At 50.5% G+C, this 26895-nt stretch overlaps 1 protein-coding gene across 2 annotated transcripts in view; it reads left to right on the top strand.

Annotated features, from left to right (window-relative positions):
- Positions 1–26662, top strand: part of Hk2 (hexokinase 2) — a 53202-nt gene extending 26540 nt beyond the window's left edge. For both annotated transcript variants that reach the window (XM_055596466.1, XM_055596467.1), the window contains exons 3-18: positions 1183–1331; positions 5719–5838; positions 6481–6576; positions 6957–7056; positions 7348–7531; positions 11673–11828; positions 13617–13850; positions 15128–15432; positions 16607–16755; positions 16960–17079; positions 18565–18660; positions 19401–19500; positions 19597–19780; positions 20680–20835; positions 22532–22765; positions 24326–26662. In XM_055596466.1, coding sequence (XP_055452441.1) covers positions 1183–1331; positions 5719–5838; positions 6481–6576; positions 6957–7056; positions 7348–7531; positions 11673–11828; positions 13617–13850; positions 15128–15432; positions 16607–16755; positions 16960–17079; positions 18565–18660; positions 19401–19500; positions 19597–19780; positions 20680–20835; positions 22532–22765; positions 24326–24470 — 2528 coding nt within the window. In that variant the 3' untranslated portion in view covers positions 24471–26662. The remainder of the gene's footprint in view (positions 1–1182; positions 1332–5718; positions 5839–6480; positions 6577–6956; positions 7057–7347; positions 7532–11672; positions 11829–13616; positions 13851–15127; positions 15433–16606; positions 16756–16959; positions 17080–18564; positions 18661–19400; positions 19501–19596; positions 19781–20679; positions 20836–22531; positions 22766–24325) is intronic.
- Positions 26663–26895: the final 233 nt, after the last annotated feature.

Below are 26895 nucleotides of genomic sequence, written 5' to 3'. Positions count from 1 at the left end.
GAGTGGTGGTGACGCCTTCAGGAGCCGCATAGGGAGTGGAAAATTGCTATCGTCTGAATAGGTGTGAGACCGTGTTTGTCCTGAGCCCGCTCTCTTTTACATTCTTGCTATAATTCTGGGTGATTCAAGAACATTACTCAATTCTCTCATGACAGTTCTGGAAGTATGATACCCCTACTTAAGAGAACAGAGGTCAAACCAAATTCTGTGTGTCTGGGGTACAAAGAGTCTGTAGCTAAAAAGTAGCTAGGCAAGGATTCTCACGTACATAATGTGCGTTTCAGGTGAGCGTTAGGCTAGCACTGCCCCTGACGGAGGGTATGGGGGTGAGTCCTGAGGAACCTAGCCAGCTGATACCTTCCCCACGTGTCTGCTTTGCATCTTAGAGATTGTGGGCACTACATTCAGGGAGATGGTAAGAGGTGTCCTGGTGGGTTAGGGACAAGATGCTAAGGGGATCCAGGACCTGGGCACAGATTAAGTCTTTTAGTTTATGTAGTCAGGCATGTCTTTGGCCCTGCCAGTCAGACAAGAGTCTTCGTGTGGAGCGGCACACCAGTGAGTGAGTCTCCCTCCACCCGGAAAGAAGTCTGTCCTTTCAGAGGAGGAGGCAGGCTGGGAGAGGCTGCCCCCGGGGTGAGCGCTTGCTTTCCTGGCCCTCCAACGCACCCCAGGCCTGGCAGCCCTTTCTTTTATTCTGTGCCACCCTGTAGCCGGCTGTGCTATGGCCAGCAGCTAGGTGCTTCCTATCCTAGCGCTCGTTTCCTGGTAGGATAAAGATAGAGCCTACAGGGCGATCTGATGGGCGGTGTTTTCTCAAGGGAGGTTCTTCCCAGATAATCATTGACAAGGCAAGTAGGACAGATGAAATGTGAAGCCGTCTCATTGTTGATGTGAATTACAAAGTAATAAAAATATCTCATCATTAAGGAAGCCAAACCTAAGGCTGGGTGTGATGGGACGGGCCTGTAATTCTAGGACTCTGGAGGCAACCTGTGTTCCGCTGAGAGAGAGAGAGAGAGAGCGAGAGCGAGAGAGAGAGCGCCAGATGTGTCCAGAAAGAGTGACCCAATCGACCCTGCTCCCCCATGAGGGACTCGGGGCTTGAGGCCTTACCCTGTTTTCATGAGGTGGTTTGATCTTGTCTTTCCCACACTGACAGTGGCCACTCTTTGTCTACAGAGCATGGAGAGTTCCTGGCTCTGGACCTTGGAGGAACCAACTTCCGTGTGCTCCGAGTAAGGGTGACAGACAATGGCCTCCAGAGGGTGGAGATGGAGAACCAGATCTACGCCATCCCTGAGGACATCATGCGGGGCAGCGGAACCCAGGTACAGTCTTCCTCTTGGGGCGGCTGCTGAGCCTGTGGGACACCCTGCGTCTTCACCCACCACGGCAGGGCATCCTGGACATTATTCCAGCTGTGGCTTTCCCGTTGTGGGAGCCCTGAGTGTCCAGAGAGCACAGCATCTCCGCTGGGTGGTTGGGAGAGGTTGGGGCCTTACCAGCCCAGTCAGGCTATTCCCACCAACCAGGTCGCTCCTGGGAAAGGCGTTCCATTTGTGAGCTAAGCAAGCTGGGAAGATATTTTCAGACCCTTCGCTTGTCTTTGGGCTTTGAGGGTCAGCCTGAAGGCTGAATGTTTGGGACTGTGGACATTTTCCTTCTGCTGAAGGTGTCTCATGGCTGTTGTGTTTGTGTCAGGAAGAGCACTGTGCCCACACAGTGACAGGGTGTTTGCCTGAAAGCTTAGGTCCTGTTTTGGGGCAATCTTGATGTGTGATTCCGGGCAAATGTTAACACCTAGCAGTGGCCCGGTCTGTAGAGAGGCATGATGGGTAAGAGTTAGGCCGTGGGCTGATAGTGTGGTTAGTGGAACAGGCAGCAGGCACACTGACTAGTGTTTGCTGCTTCTCTGTGGGAGTTTTGTCCTCGGACTCTGGCCAGCGATGGTATTGTCTCCCTTCATGAAGAATGTGGTAGCCTTTCTTTGTGTTGCTTCTGTCTCTCATCATCATGAGGCCTGCTCCCAGATGACAAATATTTGAGAACCAAATGAGACAAAGTCAGAAAGCCCAGAAGAGGTTTGGCTGTGGTTGTGAAAAAGACTTTCGATGACAGAACAATGCACCGGGCGATTTGCCCATCTCCACAGACAGCTACTTACGCCTCAACCCCGCAAAGGGCCCAGGTGCCCAAGGTCCTGGCAGCTTGTTCCCGAAAAGTTAACTTTTACCTTGAAACTTCTCAGATTGGCAGGGCCGGGGCACATGGTTGTCCTCGCATTTGAGAAGCTGAGCCTGGAGGAATGAGTTCACAGCTGGCCTGGGCTCTCTATAGTGTGGCCTTGTGCCCGAATGGAAATAATTGAAACAATATGACCCCTAATAATAACATCCTCTCAAACTGCCAGGTTAGAAGTTATAAAGACGATCATTTTTATTTTTGGCCACATTTATTTATTTTGTGTGCGTATACATGGAAAGGTCAGGACAATTTGTGGGAATCGATTCTTTCCACTCTGTAGATTCTGGGATTCGAACTCAGGTGGTCAGGCTTGATGGCAAGTGTCGTTTCACCGGCCCAGTTTAAGAATTTTAATTAAAGGAAAAGAAATATATGTATATGTGTGTGTGTGTATATATGTGTGTGTGTGTGTATATATATTTTTTATTTTATTTCATTTGCATTGGTGTTTTGCCTGCATGTATGTCTGTGTGAGGGGTTAAATCCCCTGGAATTGTTGCAGACAATTGTGGGCCATGATGTGGTTACTGGGAATTGAACCTCAGTCCTCTGGAAGGGCAGCCAGTGCTTTTAACCACTGAGTCATCTCTCCAGCCCTACAGATGTATTCTTTCTTTTCTTCTTCTTTTTTTTTTTTTTTTTAAGACAGGATTTCTCTTTGTATCTCTGGCTGTCCTGCAACTCACGCTGTAGATCAGGCTGGCCTCAAACTTGCAGGGCTTTGTCTTCTGAGTGCTGGGATTAAAGCTGTGCACCACTACCTCCCAGCAAAATAGATTTTTTAATGCAATTTTATTAGATCGGTAGCTAAATAATCAAACCTCAAAAACTTGCAAAGGTCCTCAAAACTGTGAACCTTCCCAGGGTGAAAAGGGTCTTCTGGTCATTGCCTTCTGTTTTAGAGCAATCGTGACATCCCCTTCCTCCTCAGCCTCCTGAGGTTTCTGAGTGTCTCTCTTATGGGAAGAAGAGTGAGCTGATCTTCACATCAATTGGGAAAGGAAATGTTCGGAGCACAGAGCTAGGAGGCTTATGTCCTTTGAGCCTTTTTATGGCAGGAAGGTGTTGACTTCTCCAGCATCTTATCCTCAGTCTTCAGATAGCAGGAAGAGTTAGTCTTCCACCTCGAGAGCAATCCTCTCTTTTTCTCCTAGAAAGCTGGTAGGTTTTTGATCTTGACACTGACTCAGAACTTTTTTACAACAGATTTGCCCTGCGCCAAGCCGCGGGTCACCTGAAGTGTGGACAACTTAAAATGTGACTGACCAGCTGAATTTAGGTTAAGTTGATAACAGGCTCTTGAAAGGTAGCCCAGGCTGGTCCCAAATTCTCTATTCTCCTATCTCAGCCCCTGAGTGCAGGGACTTTTTTCTTGCTTTTGTGAGGAAGGCTGCTGGGGAAGGAACAGCGGTCAGGGCTGAGGACTGGGAAGACATCTTGCTCCCCTCTCCAGATAAAGGCCCCTCCAGTTCCCATGATTGTTTGATGTTTGTGTGAGTTCTTTTCGTTGGGTAAAGATAGTCATTCACCCTAAAGGCTAGAGATACAGCTCAGTGGTGGAGCATCTGATAGCATGCTAAAAGCCTTGGGTTTAGTCTTTAGCACTGAATAAAAAAGAAAAGGGAAGGAAGGAAGAGAGAGAGAAAGAAAGAAGAAAGGAAAGAGAAACTAACGGACATGGGGAGTAGAGGCTATGAATTTGTGTAATTTGATCCGTACATGTTTCAGCATGAGTGGTGCTTGCTGCTCTCTAGAAAAGCCCCATGTGTAGATGAAAATTCCAGCCAGCTCAAGGGAAGGTGGCCTGTCTGTGCTGGCGGCAGCCCTGTCCTGTCTGTGCTTTTGCCTTGAACTGGAGGCTCAAAGTTCAGCCTCAGCTGTGGTTAACCTTGCACAGGGTGAGACAGACGGACAGAATCCACGTGGGAGTTCAGTGAGGGCCGGCTCCTCCTCCTCCAGCCTTGGCTGCCTCCCTGACTCCACACCTGCTCATCACCCCAGACATCAGGGAGCCAGAGGGCCTGTTAACCCCATCAAGGGATCTGCTTCAGCCTCGGGATTCTGGAGAAGGCTTGCTGGGTCTCCTAGAGAGGCGTGAGAAGGCTGCGGAACAACATGGAACCGTCGGCTTTCTCTCCAGCGTTGGCCTTCTTGCTTCCGTTCTACTTTCTTGGCTTTTCAATTTTGCCACTCGGCCCTCTCATCCGAGACTCTGTTCACCCTCTTTGGCCTCTGCTTACTTTATATCACATTGCCTCCGGCCTCAGTCTCACCATCTGGAGAGCCGCCGGTTTCTCTTCTCGGGTGCTGAGGAGGTGAGGAGGGACCTGCTCTGTTGGGCCCCGGCCTGACTGGAAGCTTGAGTCGTCAGGAGCACACCTCCCTGCCACGGTGTGGTAGCTGTGTGAGTTCTTGCAATCACTGCCTCGTCTTTCATCCTGAAACTAGAAATCAAAAATAGGGACCGTGGAGATGACTCAGTAGTTTTAAAAACAGTTGCTCATCTATCAGGGGACAAGAGTTTGGATCCCAGGGCCCACATCAAGCTACTCACAACACCTGTAACTCCAGTTCTCCATGGGCACAGGCACACACACACACACACACACACATACACACACGTGTGAATAAGATCAACAGCAAACCCCAAAATGATTTCTTTGAATTGCCTCCAGGGCATTAGTTTTTTCTTCGAGAGGAAAAATAATAAAGGTTGCTTATTTTTGTTGAGTTGGTTCATAGAGCACCAATGCCCCTCCTCTGCCAAGAGTCAGGGGTGCCAAAGCACTTCTTGGCAGTGAGGTGGGCATTCCATTCTGGGAAGATAAGCTGGGCTTCCATGACGGCCGGTAGAGGATGCTCAGTTCTCAGGGCACATATGGACGCTCTGATAACCATGACTTCCTGACTTTCGGGGTTCTTCTGACCGAGATTCATGTGAAAGGCTCAGGTGGAAGAGTCCGTCCAAAGAGCCCTAATTGGCACTCTGCCTCAGTGCATGTCTCGTGACTGAGCCCAGATGTGATTTCCTTTTCACAGGAGAGCGAATGATGACCTAAGTTCCATTAGTTCAGTTTTGTGTAAGAGACCTGTTGCTGTAACAGAGTAGCATTAGAAAGGAGGGGTTTACTTTTGGCTCCAGATGGAAGAAACTGTCATGGTAGCAGGAGCGTGGCATCAGGAGCCATGGTCATACTGTGTCCACAGCCAGGAGTCAGGGCCCTCGGTGGGGGCTGGTGCTCAGCTCAAGATCTCCTTGGCCATCGGTCCTGGGCCCTGGCCTTCGGAAGGTGCCAGCCACCTTTGGGGGAGCTCACCCACCTTCACGAACCTAATCTAGGCACTCCCTCACGAGAGCTGTCTTCTAGGTCATGCTGGATTCTGTCAAATTGGCAGTCAGTGTAAAGCATCACGCTGGGTCTGTCTCTCCTCTCTGTTCCTCCCCGATCATCTTCCTGTTTGTGCCCTTAGCTGTTTGACCACATTGCTGAATGCCTGGCCAACTTCATGGACAAGCTACAGATCAAAGAGAAGAAGCTTCCACTGGGTTTCACGTTCTCGTTCCCCTGCCACCAGACCAAACTAGATGAGGTATGACAGGCCGAGATGCTTTCTCGGAAGGGGACTCCTGACCATCTGCAGCTGCAGCGCAGTGGCGCTGAGGGGGTTTGCATATGAGCTTTCAGTACTGAGACTTCCGTGCTTCCATGTAGGTGTGGAGGGTGGTGGTGGGCGATGAAGTGGGAGGGGTCGAGGTGTTCCGCCCTCTAACCCCACATGCTTTGTGGTATCCTTGTCCTGTGCAGGTTAGCAGGAGTGAGAAATTAAGATCTTTTGATCTAAAGGGCTACGAGAAAGACCCATAGGTGAGAGAGCTGGCCCCGGAAGCTGGGGATGTACTCATTTGGTAGGGTGCTTGCCTAGCTCGCACAGAGCCTTGGGTGCCGTGCCCAGCACCGGCCACAGTAGCACCTAGTGAAACCCCAGTTCTCAAGCAGGTGGAGACAGGAGGATCAGAAATACAAGGCTATGTATCCTATTTAACAGCTCTTCCCCCTTCCTCGGGGTAGGGAATCATGATAAACCCATGCGTGCCACCTGCTCCCTGGGCCAGTCGGGAGACAATGTAGATTTAACCATGACTTTAGGCCTGAGGTAGAGGGCTCTGCTGAGGACTTGTTGGAATAGTGCTGCTTCCGTTGTGGGAAATTGCATTTTTTGGTCCTTTTCTAGAGTTTCTTGGTCTCATGGACCAAGGGGTTCAAGTCGAGTGGAGTGGAAGGCAGAGATGTGGTGGATCTGATCCGGAAGGCCATCCGACGCAGAGGGGTGAGTAAAGGGTGGGAGCCCGGGCCCGCAGGCAGGTCTGCCCTGAAGCCCTTCCCGGTCTGTCCTTGGACTGAGCACGAGAAGGTTCTGTGGAATCAGGGATAAGTGTTTGGCATGCCCGCGGGTTAGCCAGTGCTTTTTGTATGTGAGGGAGGAATGGAGCAGAAAGATGGCGGGCGAGGTTGGTCAGTTGTTTGTGAGTGGGGGAGAAGGCGACAATGCGGACTTAGCCTTTGCTGCCGTCCGGAAAAGTGTCCTTTGGGGCAGAGATTCGGGGGTTGATCACTCCGTCTAAGCATCTGTGGCTGTGGGTTAGTAGCACGCCTGCGCGGTGCCCTTTCTCCCCCTGGTGATGATGAAGGTCCTCTGGTCCTCTGCAGGACTTTGACATCGACATTGTGGCTGTGGTGAATGACACAGTGGGGACCATGATGACCTGTGGTTATGATGATCAGAACTGTGAGATTGGCCTCATCGTGGGTGAGTGAGCTCCTGGTATGAGCCGCGCTGCTGAGTAGGTGGGAAGGGGGCGGAGAGGGAGCAGGGAATCAGCCTGGGAGTTTGCGTTCACCTGCTTTGTGAAGATGTAGCCCCCCGGGTGCAGCTGCTTTGGGCCAAGCTGGGACCTGTGCGGCTGAGCAGTGCACTAGGCCGGCCCGTGTGCTGTCCCGGGAGGCCGCTGTGAGGGCTCTTGTACAGCAGCGAGGAGGGAGGTGGTGACCAAGGCTAGTGTACGGCGGCACCGAACGGGCAGTTTCTCGCTCTGGCCAGGCACTGGCAGCAACGCCTGCTACATGGAGGAGATGCGGCACATCGACATGGTGGAGGGCGACGAGGGGCGGATGTGCGTCAACATGGAGTGGGGAGCGTTTGGTGATGACGGTGCGCTCAATGACATCCGCACCGAGTTCGACCGGGAGATCGACATGGGCTCCCTGAACCCTGGGAAGCAGCTGTAAGTAGGGCTTGCCTCCATGCGTCCTTCACATTGTCCCGGGGGGGGGGGGGGGGGGGCACACACTCGTTATGGGAGCGATTGTGGATCACCAGGAGGGCTGGAAGCAGAAAAGCAGCAGGTGAAACCACATTGCCCTTTAACACGGCCGCTTTTTTGCTTGGGCTCTTTCCAAGACAGACTCTTGGTCCACAGTAGTCCCACACAGTAGTCCCCTCCCAAGCTGACATCAGAGGTGTCCTGCACAGAATGGTCATTTTGGAAGGTCACATTCCAAGTGTGGTCAGCTGTTCCTACCATCTGTTTGCTTGTTTTCTAAAGAAAGTAAGAAAAGGTTCAATATAAGAGGTTCTTATATAAAAGTAAGAAAAGGTTCAAAGATAAGAGGACATTGTGTGTCACACACCTGCAAGTCAGGGTTTCTCTCTGGAACTCGCTCTGTACACCAGACTGGCCTCAAACTCAGCGATCCACCTGCCTCCGCCTCCTTGGTGCTACCACCGCCCAGCAAGATGAGTTTTTGTTTTGTTTTTTAAGATTTTCTTAATAAATAAATGAATGTATAAAGTGTTTTGCCCGCATGTACACCTGCACCCCAGAAGAGGGCATCAGATCTTATCTTAGATGGTTGTGAGCCACCATGTGGTTGCTGGGAATTGAACTCAGGACCATTTGGAAGAACAGCTGTGCTCTTAACCTCTGAGCCATCTCTCCGCCCCCAAGATGAGGTTCTTGAAGACACCGTGTGTGGCTTTCAGCCCATCATTGTCTGGAGGACGGGGCAGCAGCACCTCCTTTTATTTGATGATGGGTGAACACTACCAACTGAGCTGCATGCTGGTCTTGATTTGGGTTTTGTTATGTCTGAAAACAGTCTCACTGTTTAGTCCTTGGCTGTTCTGGAGCTGACTAAGTAGGTGCGAACACACAGAAACTCACTTGCCCCTGCTTCCTAAGAGCTGCCATTGAAAGTGTGTGCAGCCTCCTGTTGAATTTTCATTTTTATTTTAGTTAGTTAGTTGGTTACTGCCTGGTCAGAGTCCCGGGTCTGTTGCTTTTGACTCTTTAAAGACTTTGTATTTCTTTTCTTTTTCAATTGGATTTAAATAATGTGTGTGTATTTTGCCTGCATGTATGTATGCATGCATGTATGTATGTATGTATGTATGTATGCATGCATGTATGTGTGCTTCTGCTTGGTGACTGGAGATCAGAAGAACCATTGGATCCCTGAACTGTAGTTACAGATAGGTGGGTGCTGGGAGTTGAATCTGGGCCCTCTGCAAGAGCAGCCAGTGTTCTTAACTGCTGAGCCATCTCTTCAGCCCCACTTTTCACTCTTACACAACCTGATTTGGTTCTTGAATTTGCTAAACCTCTCTGAAGATCTCGAAACGGGATTGGCTGTTTCAGGCAAGGGCTGAAAGGCAGTTGCAAAACCATTTTGAGCAATGTACCGTTTCTGTGGTTCTCTTGGTGCTGTGAGTGTCTTAGTTCCGGTCTCTCTTTGGAAGGCAGCCCAGAAAACCATGCTCTCCAAAGGGGGGTAGAGGGGGTAGCCTTTGGGCCACCGGCTTCTCGGGGTTGAGATGCCAGCAGCCTGCGAACTGGAGCTTTTTTAGGATCATCTGGTTGTGTCTGTTGCGGGTGGAGAGGGATATTGGCTGAAAAGCCATTCACTCAGGGCCCGCTTCCCTTAGTGGGGCCCAGCCATGTCACCGTGAGGGGCCGTGTGTTCTTGGAAGTGTCCAAAGATAAAATGACCAACAATTCTGCTTATCTGCAGATGGCTGGCGGAGATTGGGAGGGAGTCTTCCGAGTGCAGGGCTGACCCTGACTGAAGTCAGGGCTGGGCAGGTCATGCTGTGGAGAGCCACTCAATGGAGGAGCCCTCCTCGGCTCCCGTGGAGCCAGCTTTGTTGACAGCGTGATGTAGACATTTGAGATGTACAGTGCTGAAGCCAGGCTGCCACTCAGGAACTTTGGGCTTCTGGTTTTTGAGACAGCTTCTCCTGCGGCCCAAGCCACCTTTGGACTCACTATCTGGGACGACCTTGATTTTTTTTTTTTTTTTTTTTTAAGATTTCTTTATTTTTATTTACTTTTGGTTTTTCAAGACAGGGTTTCTCTGTGTAACAGCCCTGACTGTCCTAGAAGTCACTTTGTAGACCAGGCTGGCCTCAACTTTGCCTCCCAGATTTAAAGGGATTAAAGGGGTGAACCACCACACCTGGCTTACTTACTTTTGTTTTATGTGAATAAATGATTTTTTTTTTTTTTGCATGTATTTAAGTTTGCTGTGTGCATGCATGCTTAGTGCTGATGAGGCCAGAAGAGGGTGCTGGATCCCCTGAAATGAGAATTACATGCAGTCCTGGATGCTGGGAATCGAAGTTTGTTCCCATGCTTAACCATAGGACCATTTCTCTAGCCCTAATTGCTTTTTAAGATTGGGTCTCACTGAGTGTCAGCCTAGGCTAGCCTGAAATTGGATCCTACTGCCTCCACTTCCCAAATGCTGGCCTTGCAGGTGCCTGGAGCCAGGCTGCCTAGCTCTCCTTCAGCTTTATTCTGTCTGAGCAAGTCGCATCTTGCTGATCTGATTGCCTGGCTTTCAGCTCCTGCTAGGTGTTCTGTGCCACACCCTTGTTGGGCCTCCTGGATGATGCGGCCCATCCTGGTTAGTACACAGCCCATTGGCTTCCAGTCTGTTAGCCCCAGCTCCTTTCCAAGACATCAAGGGGCTTCCTTTATCAAAAAGATAATCCTCCAGGCTTGGTTTCTTCTGTCAGTGGGCCTAGTGCCACCTAGTGGTGGAGAGTTAAATTGCTGGAGTTGACCCTCTCCCTTCCTCCCCTCACTCACACACACACACACACACACACACACACACACACACACACATATATTTTGGCACTTCTTCCTTTGCCTGTGAGTCCCCAGAAGTTCTCAATCTGTTCAGCCCCACATCCTTGAGCTCTCTCTTACCATGCCTTGGAACTTTACCCCAACCTCTGCCCAGGTTATCTATCTATCTATCTATCTATCTATCTATCTATCTATCTATCTATCTATCGACCAGGCTAGCCTCCCCACCTCTGCCTAGATCGATCATTCATTCATTCATTCATTCATTCATTCATTCATTCATTCATTCATTCATTCATTCATTCATTCTTATTTTTTTTAGGCCAGGCTGGCCTCAAACTCACAGAGATCTGCCTGCCTCTGCCTCCTAAGTACTGGGATTACAGGAGTGCGTCACCACTGCCCGGCCTCTGCCCAAGTTATTATTAACCCACTTTTTGAGAATCCACAGATTAGGGAAGGCAGTGTTGGATGAGCGGGAGGATCTGTACCTTGGTCTAATTAGCGTCACCTTGTTTCCAGGGGGACCCTTTGTGTGGGTGTGCGCTGTGCTCGTGTGCGTGTGTAGTTTTGTTTCTGCTATTACTCTTTTTCGTGAGACAGTCTCATACTTGCCATGTGGCCTGACGATGGCCTTGAAATCATAGCAGTTAGGGGCCAAGCAGTATGTGCCCCCACACCTGGCTTTAAGGTTTCATTTTCTTGCTTGGTCCTAGGACTAGGAGGGATAAGGCCAGCCTGCATTACTCTGTGAGGCCCTGTCTCAAAAGGACAGATCATCATCAGCAGAAACCCCACCATCAACAACAGCGATGTTTTTCTCCACAGCAGTAAATACTTTATCTTTGTTTTGTTGTTTTGAGATAGGGTCTCATGTAGCAAAGTCTGGTCTTGAACTTCTGAGCATCCTGCCTCTATCCCTCAAGTGCTGACCTTATAGATGGACCACCGTTCCTGGCTCTGAGTTAAATTTTAAAGACTCACTCTCCAACAGGAAATGTTAAGTCACCCCAGTTTCTTGTCTGCTCCAGAATAGTCCGCACTCCCTGAAGTCCGGTGCGCTCTCCACTGTGCTGCAGAGCCACCTGACCCACTCCTTTGTGGGTTAAGAGCGGCCAGTCTTGCCTCTTTTACCTCTCTGAGTTGTACTTGCACCCCTGTGCTCTGTGAGCGAATCCTTAGCTTCTGGGGTACACCAAGGTCTGTGCTCCCTGGAGCGGAGCTGGTGTACATCTGTTGATGGGGGCCGTCGCTGATCCATCTGTCTCTGCAGGTTCGAGAAGATGATCAGCGGCATGTACATGGGCGAGCTGGTCAGGCTCATCCTGGTGAAGATGGCCAAGGAAGAGCTGTTGTTCCAAGGGAAGCTCAGCCCGGAACTCCTTACCACTGGCTCCTTCGAGACCAAAGATGTCTCGGACATTGAAGAGTAAGCTCCTAGGCCCATTGCCTCCCTGCCCATCTTGTGTCCATGATTTGGGCAGGAATGGGGGGGCAATGGTGGGGTTTGCATTGAACTCTATGTGCCATAGATAAGCCTCGGGTATATGTTCTGTAGGCTGCCTACCATTAAGATAGACTTTCTTGCTGGAATTTATCAAGTAGGCTCTGCTGATTGACCAGTGAGCCCCAAGGAGCCCACCTGTCAATGCTTCCTCAGTGCTGGGACTAGAGACATACCACATCTGCTGCTTTTTTTTTTTTTTTAACATAAGTTGTGGGGCTTGAACTTAGGTCCTCATGCTTGCAAAGGAAGCACTTTTCCCAGTGAGCTATCCCCTCAGCCAGGCTTTTGAGGTTTGAAATAGGGGTTCACACAGGTGTCTTTGGGTGACCCTCTGACTTCGTTTACCAGTCTCTACTTTGCTAATCTGAGACTGATACTACCAAACTTACTCGAGGTCCTCCCAACAGTTGGTCTCCAAGTGTAAGGATTTGGGTTGCTGCTCTGGGTTTAATGCTGGAAGCGTCTAAGAGGACCTTACTGGCTGCATCTGTCTCCTAGTCCTTCTCTTGAGTTTGAACATTTAATTTCTCATGGGCCGTTCTCAAAAGTCTGTGCTGACCCCGGTTTTATATGGGGGGGGGTGTCTTTGGATGCTTTTGAGTTGTGATACAACACTGATCAAAAGTAACTCGGAGAGGAAAGGGCTGATTTGACTTCCAGGTCAGAGTCCATCGCTGAGAGAGGTTAGGGCTGGAGCTTAAGCAGGACCTTGAGACCCACAGTATTATAGGAGCATTGCTTGCTGGCTTGCTGTCTGGCTCAGCGAGCTTTGCTTTTCAGCCCAGTTCCGTCTGCCTAGGAATGGCACTGCCCTCAGTGGACTGAGGCCTGCATCGAGTAATAATCAGGACAGCCCCCTGCAGACATGCCCACAAGCCAATCTGAGGCAGGCAATTCCTCCATTAAGGCTTCTCCTCTCAGAAGACTCTGGACTGGTTCCGGTTGACCATGAAGGCTGACCAGGACAGGTGCCCACAGAGACACTTCCCCACCATCATAGCTTAGCAAGGATAGGAACAAGGACATCCTGGTTTGTTTTTTTATTTGTTTATTTTTTTTTATCATTAAGGAATATCCCAAGATATAAGGCTATTGGTAAGGCTACTGTTCTGTGCTTGAGACAGCTACTTGATTGTGGGCTCTTACAGTTTCAGGGACACGATGGAGAGAGGAAGTAGCTTTCATGCCAAAGAGGGGCAGTGAAATAGTTGAAAGGACTTTGCTAAGGAGGCCTCTTGGAGTACTTCTGCTACTCTTCCTTAAGCTCAAAGGGGGATAAGGGCATGTGCTACAGAGGCACAGGCTCCCCCAGGCGAGGCTCCGGCGCAGACTGGCTACTTTTGGGGCGCAAAGGCTGGCAACCTTTTCATTCATCTACGTTGAGGAGAACAGAGAGCAGGAAGCCAGACCTGCTCACTCAGCATGCACAGCAGCAAGGGTGCGGTCTTTTCTTTATAAAGTGCACACAGAGGAACTGCTAGTGTGTGTGTGTGTGTGTGAGATTAAAGGGCACCTACAGAAGGCAGACCAACCTGGGTGTGGGCGTGGGTGGGCTGGGAGAGGAGCCTTGGAATTGCTATGTTGTGCTATACTCCCTCCTGCTGAAGGAGTCAGCGCTGCGCTCCCTGGCAAAAGGAGTTTGCTGGCGCTCAGGGGCTTCCCCGCTGGCCACAGTGAGTTAGAACTGCTCACACTCTGTCTGTTTCCCAGGGAGAAGGACGGACTCCAAAAGGCCTACAAGATCCTGGTACGTCTGGGTTTGAATCCGCTGCAGGAGGACTGTGTGGCCACACACCGAATCTGCCAGATAGTGTCCACACGCTCGGCCAGCCTGTGTGCGGCCACCCTGGCCGCTGTGCTGTGGCGGATCAAGGAGAACAAGGGCGAGGAGCGACTTCGCTCCACCATTGGCGTCGATGGCTCGGTCTACAAGAAGCATCCCCAGTGAGTGAGCAGCCTAGGGCTGGCGGCTTTTGGCGCCAGCTCTGTATTGCTTTCCATATAGCATAAGTGTTCCTGGGTGGACACTGTTGGTATGGGTGGGGTTGATTTCTGAAGGCAGCTGATGACTTGTGCGGTGTTCAGAGTTCCTGGTTGCTGTGTCCTTGGCTTACTGTTGCCGCTTCCGCCTCCTCCTCCTCCCCCCCTTATTGTTTTGAGACAGGCTGGCCTCAGACTCAATATGTGTCCATGGATGAGCCTAAATTTCTCATCTTGTCTCTGCTTCCTGAGTTCTGGGATTATAGGTGTGGCGCCTTTGGGTATCCAGGGCTTTGTGCATTGTAGGCAAGCACATTACCACAACCCAAACATCAGCACCTGCTACCTCCCTCTTTTATGAGTTACTGATTCATTCATTGTTCTTGCTTATTCTGGCTGGTTCATGTGGGTGCCATGCCCTCTGTTAGGGGCCACTCCGACCGTGAGGACGCCAGCCTCTGCTGATGTTGGTGCTGAATGGTTCCTCCCCTCTCCATGCCCCTTACTAATGCTACCCAGAAGATGTCTCTTGTGCTCACTTACTTAGAAATTGATGGCACCTTGAACTGGTTGCGGCCAAGGGCTCCGGGCCCGAGATCCCCTGCTTTCCCAGCCCAGGGCCGTAGAAACACGATAACGTGGGGGTGTGTTTAAGAGGCCGCTGTGGGACTCTGGGGTGACACTGCCTCACGGGGAGCAGCCTCCGGTGAGGCTGCGTCCATGTGGCTGCCCGGGCCACCACCGCCCAAGAGCTTCTTGCTAATATTCTCACTGTTTCCACTTGCTCAGATGTCTTTGAGACCATCAGCAGGGATTGGAAAAAGAGAGGCCAAAGTTCAGAAGAAAGATACTTGTAGGTTTTTGTTGTTGCTGGGTGTTTTCCTGGGGCATTAGAGGAAACGAGGCTGGACCTCCAGGAGCAGGTGACATCAAAACACTTGGCTGCTCTAGCAGAGGCTGGCTCCATGTGCCAGCCAGAGGAGCTGTGGCCTGCTCCTTGGGAAAGAGTGGGGTCATGTGAGTGCATACAGAGGGCCGTGGCTGTGGAAGAGCTAGGGCCGCCATGGCTGAATAGCTGGGCCTTTTACAGTAACCCTGAGATGGGGACACTGGAGAGAGGGGGTCCAGCAGCATTCGCGGCTGCATGGGGCATCAGCTCGGGCTGAGCTGGAAGCTGCTCTGCACCCACCTGAACCGCTGACTGTAACCATGGCCTCCTGTCTCTGCTCTCTGTCCCCCAGTTTTGCCAAGCGTCTCCACAAGGCTGTGAGGAGGCTGGTGCCCGACTGTGACGTCCGCTTCCTGCGCTCCGAGGACGGCAGCGGCAAGGGGGCGGCTATGGTGACAGCGGTGGCTTACCGCCTGGCTGACCAGCACCGAGCCCGTCAGAAGACCCTGGAGCCTCTGAAGCTGAGCCGTGAGCAGCTGCTGGAGGTCAAGAGGAGGATGAAGGTGGAGATGGAGCAAGGTCTGAGCAAGGCGACACACGCTGTCGCCCCTGTGAAGATGCTGCCCACCTATGTGTGTGCCACGCCAGATGGTTCAGGTACACAGCGCCATCAGCCATGGAGTGTGTGTGTGTGTGTGTGTGTGTGCATGTGTGTGTGCGTGTGTGCCACGCCAGATGGTTCAGGTACACATCGCCATCAGCCATGGAGTGTGTGTGTGTGCGCGTGTGTGTGTGCCACGCCAGATGGTTCAGGTACAAAGCTCGGGGGCTGGCATTAGCCATGGATTGTGTGTGTGTGTGCGTGCGTGCATGCGTGCGTGCCATGTGCAGGAGTTGACTGAGTCCACCAGAGAGCATCCAGTCCTCTGGAGCTGAAGTTACAGGTAGTTGTGAAGTCCCTGATTTTGAACTTGGAATCTCTGCCAAACAAGTATCAGCTCTTAAGTGCTAAACCATCTCTTCAGCCCCATTTGTTTTGCTTTGTGAAATGGGTCTACATTGGCCTCAAACTCCATTTGTAGTCCAGGATGATCTTGAACCATCGTCCTAAGATTTTGATTGTTGGTGTATACAAACACTTGGGCCAATTTTTGTTTATTAAAAATTTGCTGTTTGGCAGAAAACTGAAGCAGAGAGAACACTGCCCGAGTTCACACAACCAGTGCCAGCTGTCATACCTAGGAATCTGCATTCCAAGCCAATTCTCAACTACTATGTTAGTTTGGGTCTACATATATTTCCTGTTTGGCCCCCATACAAAAAAATATTCTGGTCCATGATGGTCTGTCATGGTTGGTACAGGCTCCAGAGGCAGAAACTAGGGTTTGGTCCCTGGTCACCTGCTAGTAAAATGGCCTTGCCCCATTTAAGCACATCTCCAAGAGCACCTTTTTAAAGGAGAGTGGACTGTGTCGGGTGGCCTTGGCATCTTAGCTGACCCAGGTAGCTGAGGCTGGCCTTGAACTCCGATCCTCCTGTCTCCACACCCCAGGTTCTGAGGTTGTACCCTCCGAGGCATTTGTTTGGCTCAGATGTTACATTTCGGTAGCTTTAAGTATCCCGAATTGGCATTCCCTGTGTTCTGACTTCGGGGTCCCACCAGGTGGGCCCATTCGGATGTAGCCCTGGAGCGCTTACTTTCTTGACTGCTAGGTGGCGCTCGCGCGCCATCTTTCCCCGGGACTTTCCCAGGATGTCCTCCACAGCCTCAACGAACAGAAGTGTGTTCTCTGTCACCCCAACTCATCGTCATCCTGGGTTTATTTTCCAGAGAAAGGAGACTTCTTGGCCTTGGATCTCGGAGGAACAAATTTCCGGGTCCTGCTGGTGCGCGTGCGAAATGGCAAACGGAGGGGCGTGGAAATGCATAACAAAATCTACTCCATCCCTCAGGAGGTCATGCACGGCACTGGGGAAGAGGTGAGGCGCGGGGCAGGAGAGAGAGAGTGGTGGTGAGACACCACGGAGGAGGGGAGGCCTGGCTCGGGGAGGGCTCGGTTGTTCAGTGCCCTAGCAGAGCTGCTCCTCAGGCTGGGGAGGCCTGGGTTTGCGTTTCTCCTGGGAGGATGCTGGGGGCACCCCCACGAGCCAGGGCCCTTCTCTCAGCGCCCTTTTTTCTTGCAGCTCTTTGATCACATTGTGCAGTGCATCGCAGACTTCCTTGAGTACATGGGCATGAAGGGCGTGTCCCTGCCGCTGGGTTTCACCTTCTCCTTCCCCTGCCAGCAGAACAGCCTGGACCAGGTAGCCGCCTTCCCCTGTGGGCTTCCTCAACTCTAAGCTCACTCCAGTTTACAGGAGGAGGGAAAGAGGGTCTGAGTGACCCTGAGTGGGGACCTTGTAAGAAATTAGTCACAGCAGATTATGGATGTCCCCTTGGTTGCAACAGTTTTGGGTCCACTGTGTTTGTATTAACTGTGTGGGTCAGGACTGTAAAATCTAAGATAACTGCTGTATTTTTTCCCTGTTCTGTAAGGCTCCCATGTTAAGTCTAGAATTGTGAAAGGAAAAGAAAAGAAAAAAAAAAAGCAAAGCAGGAGCCAGCTGCGGCTGCTGGCTCTGGTGAGGTCACCTTTTGATGAGGCTTCAGCGGGTGTTAAGGGGACCTGGAGGCCCTGAGGTCTCTGGCCACATTTACTCACCACTTTGGGCAAGTCCCTGGCTGTTGAAGCCTGGTGTTGCCTTGTTATACTGATCATCTGAAATGAGGTTATGAACACTTTTGCCAGAGGCGCAAAGCTCGCCAGGAGATGAGAGATGGGCAGAGGAGACAAGTATGCCTTTGTCTGCCGTGTGGGTGTTTTAGCCCTGGCTCTGTAGGGCTGTGGGGCCGTGTTTTGTGCTGAGTCTCATGGGATCACTGCGTGGCCACTGTGTGACACATTCAAGTTTATGGAATACCCAAGTGATGGGCACAGACCATGAGCAAGGCTTGGCCACACTGCCTGTGGGTGGCCGTGGTCCCAGCCTTTTGGGGAAGGGATCTGAGGATGCTGGTTTCTGCTGGCTGCCGGTATCAAGAGCAAGAGGGAACAAACCTGCTTCTCCTATGTGCAAAGCAAGTGGGCGTCTGTCCAGGTGGTAACCCCAGCCCTGGGGAAGCAGGGCCAGGCAGATCCTGGGTGCTCCCTGGCCAGCCAGTCTAGTCAGTTACTGAGTTCTAGGTGTAATGACAGATTCCCTCAAAAAATAAGGTGGACAGCAAATGGGAAAGGCATCTGACATCTGATGACCTCCATACACAGGTTGTGTGCACAGCCTTGTGCACACAGATATGAACAGCAGAAGCCTCTCCCCTCTCCCCCCCCCCCCCCCCCCCCCATCTAAAGAAGGATCTGAGGACCTTGGCCTTTCTCCCTAGGTTCTCCAGTCCACTGTTCATTGAAGTCTGGAATTAGGACATGCACACTGGTCCCTCTAGGCCTTGTCCACTGAAAGAAATAAGTGTTGGCGCATTTGCACAGTGCTTAAGCCATGGATCAGTGGGCCAGGGTGGGACTCTAGGTCTTGGACGAATTCTACAAGCGGTGCTGAGGATTAAATGACGCAGCCGAGTTGGTGCCGTAGATGTAGGCTCGGGATCATTTGTGGGTAGTCTGCTCTGCAAGACTGAGAGCTAGAAGCAGAACAGGGTTGGGGGACTCACTCCAGGGATGACCCAGGATTCCCCTCTCTGATGCCCCACCTTTGTGTGTCTGTGTGGTATTCATTCATTCATTCATTTTCCAGAGCATCCTCCTCAAGTGGACAAAAGGCTTCAAGGCTTCTGGCTGTGAGGGCGAGGATGTGGTCACCTTGCTGAAGGAAGCTATTCACCGGCGAGAGGTGGGAGACAGCGCACAGCTGTGTATTTGGAGTTGGGGCAATACCACATGTTACTGCTTTCTGGGAGGGAGATTAACGTCATCACTCAGCAATGGTTGATTAACTTGCTAGAAGCCCAGGATCCGGTGGCAGGTGCTGCTGTAAGGGCTTTGAGGGGAGGCGAAGTTGAACAGGGAAAGCAGAGAGGAGTGAGCGGTCTGTGTGTGTGAAGGTCAGAGGGTGCCCTTACATGGTATGCTTTAGGCACTGCTCATTTGTGAGTTGTTTATTTTTGAGGCAGTGTCTCCCTTTATTAACCAGTTCAGCTTCCGCCTCTGGAGGGCTGGGATCAAAGGAATATACCACCATGTCTGGCTTATCTTGGTTTTGAGACAGATGCTCTCCCTGGCCTGGGACAGAGCAGTTAGGCCAGCAAGCCCTAGGAATCTGAGTTCTCAGGCTCCCCGTGCAGAGGTCACAACCATGACCATCATGTGTCTTTTCCATGGGTTCTGAAGAGCAACCTGGGTTGTCGTGTTTGCAAGCAAAGCAAACACCGCTCTGAGAGGGATCTGTGCTCCCTGCTCAGGAGTGGTGATCTTAAAGTCCTAGCCAGCAGAGGTGGAGGTCTCAGCCTGAGCAGAGACAGGAGTGAGGAATGGCCATAGCATACACCATATTGGGGGGGGGGGGGTTGTGTCTTGAGTGTCTAAACAGAGGATACTGGGATTTGTGGACTAGACATCTGCTTCTGCCACCAGGAGTTTGACCTGGATGTGGTTGCCGTGGTGAATGACACAGTGGGGACGATGATGACGTGTGGCTATGAAGACCCTCACTGTGAAGTCGGCCTCATCGTTGGTAAGGACACCATTTGTCCTTCCCAAATGGGGGAGGCGTGGCTTCCGGTGGGCGGGAAGCTGGTGCTGTGTGACATTGGTGCCCTCTGACTGACAGGCACTGGAAGCAATGCCTGCTACATGGAGGAGATGCGCAACGTGGAGCTGGTGGACGGAGAGGAGGGACGGATGTGCGTCAACATGGAGTGGGGAGCCTTTGGGGACAACGGCTGCCTAGATGACCTGCGCACAGAGTTCGATGTCGCTGTGGACGAGCTCTCTCTCAACCCTGGCAAACAGAGGTAAGTGCCCACCTGTGTAGGCTTACACCCCAGAATGGGGCCGTGATTGACTGGACTCTCCGCCGTGACATTCCCCAGAATGCCTTTCTCCTTCAAAGAGGTTCTTCTCAAATGTACCACAAGGTCTTGGAGAATGCATTAGAAGCTAGGTCTGACTCACAGGAGGGAAGCCTTTCTGGTTATCCAGCATCTAGCACCTCTATTGCCAGAACGGACAAGCGTCCCCAGTGTTACGGAGCCTCGTGTATGTAGGGGCTTAGAGTTGAGCTGAGGCCTAACATCTGTCACTCTTCCGGTACGGAAAGTGTTGTGTACAGGGTTACCAGACTGAATTAGTCAAAGATCTGGTGGTCCTTTAGAACACACTTTGCAAAATAAGTAGTCTAAAATTAGAGGTCCCAGACTGAAATATCTCTGCAAGCGAGACGGGTAGCTTTAATAAAGGAAGCAGGCTACAAAATGAGGTAGGACAATGACAGTGTCTTCAATGAACCTTGGGCCCTTGGCTTTATAAACAGGCATTGTGCATATTCCAAAGACCCTCGAGCCATGCCACAGCCATGGTTGGTTACAGCAGTGAGCGTGGGGGTGTGGGGGTCTGCTGTTGACACCAGTTACTTGAGGTCCGAGAGAAAGCACGTAAGCTGCCCAGTGGGACTAAGGATGAAGATTTAGCTGTTCTCCCCTGCTCATGGGATTGGTTTTGAGTTTGTGTGGGTTTGTTGTTGTTGTGGGCCTCAGACATCAGTTTTGCTGAATGATTGAGAAGGTTCTTGGATGTTGCCCACAGAGCTCAGGAAGTGTTTCTTTCCCCCCAAGAGGAGTTTCCCGCTTTCTGCGTCCTCTCCTGCCTGGATACGTTAGCCGCCTTCTCACCTCTGTGGACACTCCTGTTGCAGGTTCGAGAAGATGATCAGTGGCATGTACTTGGGCGAGATCGTGCGCAACATTCTCATCGACTTCACTAAGCGAGGACTGCTCTTCCGTGGCCGCATCTCGGAGCGCCTCAAGACAAGGGGAATCTTTGAAACTAAATTCCTGTCTCAGATTGAAAGGTAAGGATCGAATGTTGAGGTTATTTTTATAAAATTGTGTTCGTTTCTCTCTCAACCTGGCTATCACCCAAATAATTAAGACTATTATTTGTTTATGAAGCTTCATTGCACAGTCCTGTGCAATTACTGCTTTTATTCTAAACCCTTTATGCTAGTCTGGCTTCCTTTCAGTGTACATCCCAGAGACACTTGCATTTTACGGCATTCTCTGTTCTAGCTCCTCTCTGTTATACCTCTGCTCAAGGCTGAATCCCCTATTTCCTCTTCTAACCCTTCTTCCTCTGGCTGGCAGGAAGTCCAGCCCTATCCTCTCCCTGCTCAATGATTGGCTGTAAGCTGCTTTATTGGTACATCAGGGGACCATTGGGGAACAGCGTTTACATAACATTGAGACAGGAGATTCTCAGAACAAGGATTGCAACCAGATATGGGGGTACAGAAATCAGCATTTGAATTAGATAATAACCTTATGCCTACAGCAGAAGGCTTGGGAGGAAGGTGGGACTGTGTTCTCACTTTTCTCATGGAGAGACAAGCTAAAGGTTTTCCACAGCTCACGAGAGGCCAGGATGTAGCTAACAGAGGTCTGCTTCCAGTGAATTACCTGTTCCTAACTGACACTCTGAAAGAACCATGTTGAACGTGGAAGAGGCTATGCACATGGTATTAGTGAGGTTCCCACTGCAGACAGGGTTTTCTGTGTAGCCTTGGTGTTGTACGTAGCGATTAATATTTACTATTGATATATCTTCTGGTAACGCTGCTGTTAATCCTAAACAGCTGTATAACCAAATCACACAGAGACTATGATTTACTTAATTAATCCAGAACACAATGCTGGGCAATAGTTACTCTATCGTAAACCTCCAAGCCCTCATAGTTTCCTAACATTTATATTTCCCACATTATACTTGCTTTTAGTGAAATCTTAGGTCCAGTCCATCTCTCTACATCGTTCCAAGATCTCTCTCCTGACTCTGTTCTCCCAGTTCTCATCACCCTTTTCCCTCCCACTCTTTTCCTGTCCTCTGGCTCCTCCCCTCTATTGCTCAACATTGTGGCTGGTTGTTTTATTTTGGATGTTTACACAAAGTTGAGACAGGTGATACTTAGAATAAGTATCACAATGCAATGTCCAGATTGAAACCAGAGAGTGGGGGGAGAAATCAGCATTTGAATGAACAAGGGTAAAGTATATACATTTCAAAAGAACACCTTGGCTGTCCTGGACTCTTTGTAGACCAGGCTGGCCTCGAACTCACAGAGATCCGCTGCCTCTGCCTCCCGCGTGCTGGGATTCCAGGTGTGCACCACCGCTCCTGGCAGTATTGCTCCATTTTGGACCAAATATCCGGGCACGTCTCCTTCTGGGATGTGCATTTTTGGTTTGTTTTCAGTATAGTTTTTATTTTGCTTGTCTTGACGGTTCTCACTGTGTAGCTAAGGTTGTCCGTGAACTGCAGTCCTCCTGACGGTTGAGAGTGCAGGCATGACTCCCCATCTGTGAACATCAATTTTGTAGTAACAGTGCTCACCTTGGATGTAAAGTATAATGAAGGGCCATTTGCTTGTGGCTCTGTCACTTTCGGGCAGAGCAAGTGAATGGGTCCCACTCAGCGCCGCCTGGATGGAGCCAGGGCCAGCGTAGGGAGGCGGGCTGCTAACCCCCCCCCCCCCCGTGTCTTCCTCCGTGCAGCGACTGCCTGGCCCTGCTGCAGGTCCGTGCCATCCTGCGCCACCTGGGGCTGGAGAGCACGTGCGACGACAGCATCATCGTGAAGGAGGTGTGCACTGTGGTGGCCCGGCGCGCAGCTCAGCTCTGTGGCGCGGGCATGGCTGCTGTGGTGGACAAGATACGAGAGAACCGCGGGCTGGACAGCCTCAGGGTGACCGTGGGTGTGGACGGGACGCTCTATAAGCTCCACCCTCAGTGAGTACCCACCTGGGGAGCCGTCCTGTCTTCCCTGTGTATGTCCTTTCTGGCCCTTCTCTCAGCCACTGCAATCTGCTTAGTTTGAAGATTAATGACCCTGTTGCTGCCTTTGGAGCTTTTGTGCATTTGTAGTTTGCTCTCTAAGACTGGATAGCAACTTTTTTTGGTTTTGAGACAGGGAGCCAGGATGGCCTTGAACTCATTATGTAGCTGAGGCTGGCCTCCAACTCCGTCCTGTCTTCCAGCCTCCTGAGGTGGGATGACAGGAGTACTTCCACACCTGGCCACGGAGGAGACTGTATTTTCCAGTGATAGTATCACTGCTGTTTCAGTGTTGGCACGATGTCTAATCATTTTGAGATTTTGACTGTAACAGGTCAAAGGTGAAAGGTGCTGCTGTGAATATTCTGGTAGACTTACTCTATAATTCAAGCAAGATTTTTTTTTTTTTTTTTAAATCCAGGGATTACCACACCACAGCCAGGGTGCTTGGGTTAGTAAAGGTTTGTAGAAGCACAGCCATGCCCGTGTTTATGAACTGACAGAGGCTGTGTTCCTGCTCAGAGGGCAGAGTAGTTGTGAGAGGCCACACAGCCCACGCCACTGACTCATGTATTTGAGTGTCCGTGTTGCCAGGAACTGGAACTGAACAGGCAGCTGTGAGTAGCCTGACCTAGTGCTAGCAATCAGATTTGGCTCCTGAAAAAACAATAGATGGTCTTAACCACAGAGCCATCTCTTTAGCACATAATTTACGGTTAAAAGTTATTTTAACTGTTTGTCTATGGGGTAAAGGTGGGAGGTCTGGAAAAGTTGTGTGCATAGGCAGTGCCTACAGAGGCCAGAAGATGCCATTGGATCCCCTGGAGCTGGGGTTACAGCCATTGAGAGCCCACGGGGACTCTGGCGACTGCAAGGGCTGTGTGGACTCCTCGGTGCTGAGCCAGCTAGCTCACCCCATGTTTTCTTGTTTTGTTTTTCAATTTTTTGAGACAGGGTTTCTCTGTGTATGGTTGGCTGTCCTGGACTTGCTTTGTAGACCAGGCTGGCCTTGAACTCACAGAGTTCCGCCTGCTTCTGTGCCCCTGAGTGGGGAGATTACAGGCGTGTGCCACAGAGCTGAATCCCCTGTGTTTTTGTTTGTTTGTTTTAAGCCAGTGTCTCTCATATCCCACACTGGCCTCCAACTTGCTATGTAGCCCCAGGATAACCCTGAGCTTTTGGTTTTCTGGCCTCTGCTTCCTGTTTGCTGGGATTATAGCTCCGTGCTCAGCTGATGCTGGCAATGCAAGGGAGTCATTTATGTTGCCAGATGAGTGCTATCAACTAAGCCACATCCCTGGACCAACTGATTTGCTCTCTAGCATCTCAGACATTTGAGCTTGTGAATGGCTACTGTGGTGTAAGACTTGGATGTGGTCCTAGCCCCTCCAAGCTTCGGTTTTCTGGTACCCACCCAGTACCCAGTGTGCAGGTGCCGTGCTTCTCATCTCCATTCCTGTTTCCAGCTTCACTTGAGGGCACAGAGCAGTCACACCCTTTTCCCTCTCTTTCCAGCTTTGCCAAAGTCATGCATGAGACGGTGAAAGATCTGGCTCCAAAATGTGACGTGTCCTTCCTAGAATCAGAGGATGGCAGCGGGAAGGGGGCAGCTCTCATCACTGCTGTGGCCTGCCGCATCCGGGAGGCTGGGCAGAGATAGAACCTTGGGGACCAGATGGGACTTCTCTGCTTCCCCACTTGCCTGTTTTAAATTATAAGGAGACGGACTCCTTGGCAGAGAGGACCCTGTGGGACTGGGATTTTTGTCTCTGTATAGTCACTGTAGAGTTTGGCGCCCAATCCTTGGCCTTCCTGCAAATCAGAAGTAAGGAGTTGCTCCTAGCTGCTCCTGCTGGTTGCCTCTGGGGATCGCCCCTCCCCCATTCTCCTTGCTATATAAGCCTATGGGATGGGGACAGTCTTGAAAAATGGTTGCCTCATCTTGGAGCTGAATGTGACATTCGTAGGTCGAGAACATCTTGAAATGTTGGTGCTTCTCATGGAGGCAGACACTGGGAGGGAGAAGGAGTGGAGGTAGAGATACCTCCCCTGCACGGTCACATGGCTAGCCCCTCATCAACTCAACCATAAGTTCAAGAACAACCTTCCGGTTCTAACACTTGCTGTCCTGGAATCCAAACCAAAGCCAAGAGTTGACACATCCTCCAAGTGTTTGTGGCTTTACCTCACGTGTCTGAACGTGTCATCATGAGCAACAGACCTTGGGGGTAGCGGTGGCTTTTGGTAGCTTTCAATTTTTTTTTTCTTTTCTCCTTCAGAAGTAGAGACACTGTTTTTTGTTTTTTAATTTATGTTTGAAATTTATTTAGTTTGTGAAGCAGGTCCTCTCCTTCATCCTTTAATGGTTAATTTTGTAAGTAATGTATTTATATGTTCCTTTGTTCTGTATATAGCTGGCCAAGGTCTCTGACTTGGCCTTCTCAGTAGATCAGTGTAGTTCAGGATGTGAGGTGGAGATACTGACTGGCTCCTGGAAATACCTCATTCACCTGTGAGAAGAGGTGAACTGTGTGCATGAATGGCAGAGGGCCAGCTCCCAGCTTCTCCTTCGTCTGCAGTCTGAGAAATGTATGCAAGGCAGGGCTGGAGACTGAGGCTGGTCCATTGGAGGGAAGAAACCGCAGCAGACCATCGCTCTGGCCAGACGCTTTCCTGAGTGCTGTCACCTGGGATATTAGCCAAAGAAAACCAAAGGACTTGTTTCCAGCACTCACTGCTTAGAAGACTTGATTTATAGGTCAGTCAGTGAAACAGTTTGACAAGTTAAAGGAAGCCACCAAAAAAATGTTTTTAAAGATGTATCTGATTGTCGAAACAAACCAAATGAAGCAATGAAAGAACCCAGCCAAACCTCAGGGACGTTGTGGGGTGTTTGTACCTTTGCCCTCTTAGCAGATTCCACCCCGGGTTTGTCTTGTGTTTTACAAGAAGCGATGTGTGTCTGTCTGCTTCTCTGGACTGAGCTGTGTCGAGCTGCTGACTCACTTTTTTTTTTTAATACATGCTATTTATTTCAGACTGTTGGAGAAACAGGCGGACATGAATGTCTGTCCTCTGCTGTAGCGTGGTTCACTCTGAATCCAAAAGTTCACGTCTCCCTTAAAAGTTCACGTCTATTAAAGTGACCAACAATCCACCTGCACGTGACATAATAGGGAGGGAATGGCCTTGTAACACTTCGAAATAGGGTGCAGGGTCAAAACAGGAAGAGCAAGAGAAAACTCCCCGGTACGTCCAAGTTATGCACCACTTTCCAAACTTGCGCTGTGCAGGGGCCTGGTTACACCTGAACAAGGTGGAGTACAAAGAAAGGAAAACTGCCAGGTCCTCCTAGGATGCCCGGAGCAAATGTCAGACCTTGATTTGTCCCCGGCGGGCACTGCCTATCTGGTGTAGCCTGCAGTTACTGATTCACACCATTGACAGCCAAAGCCACATACAGGTGTGTGAACCGCTAGAGGAAAGCCACGAGTGCAGCTGGATTTTGACTAAGGTTTTGAATCTTAAAGTTTAAACTTTAAAAATCAGACACCATCTACGAAAGGACACCTTTTTTAATGGAGATGTGTGTGTGTGACTAGCCTTTAAGGAAGTGCTGGCTTTCCATCCAGAGCATGAGGCAGTGTGCTGTGTTCGTAACTTAGGCTGACTGCTCCCAGCACCAGGTCGACAGCCGTCTGCTAATGCTGCTTTGTGTGATATAATGAACCTTTGGCTCATCTCAAATCCCTGGGCACTCAGTCTAGTTAATGTGTTGTCACCATGTACGGTAGAGAACTAGTCAAATTAACCATGTGATGTTAACTATTATTAATAAATTTTAACATTTTTTCAAAATACTCAGTGTGTGATTGGATGTTTGAAATGGCATTTTTAAGAGTGTGGTTGGTCATCTTTGGGACAAGCTAACACTCTGGCCAGTCCGATCAGTCACTGATGGAGTCCGTACATTTGTTATCAGTGGGGATGGGTTCTGGAATACTGAAGCCTGTGGGTGGTCAGAGTAAAGACGGAATGGTGTGCGTCCTTAAACGCTCAGCCTGCCCCCAGTGACACACTTCCTC

Source organism: Psammomys obesus, unplaced genomic scaffold (genome assembly GCF_907164565.1).
Source record: "Psammomys obesus unplaced genomic scaffold, mPsaObe1.curated_primary_1811, whole genome shotgun sequence".
Taxonomy (NCBI): Eukaryota; Metazoa; Chordata; class Mammalia; order Rodentia; family Muridae; genus Psammomys; species Psammomys obesus.
The sequence above is the reverse complement of the archived record's forward strand: the minus strand, read 5'-3'. Positions and strand labels throughout refer to the sequence as shown.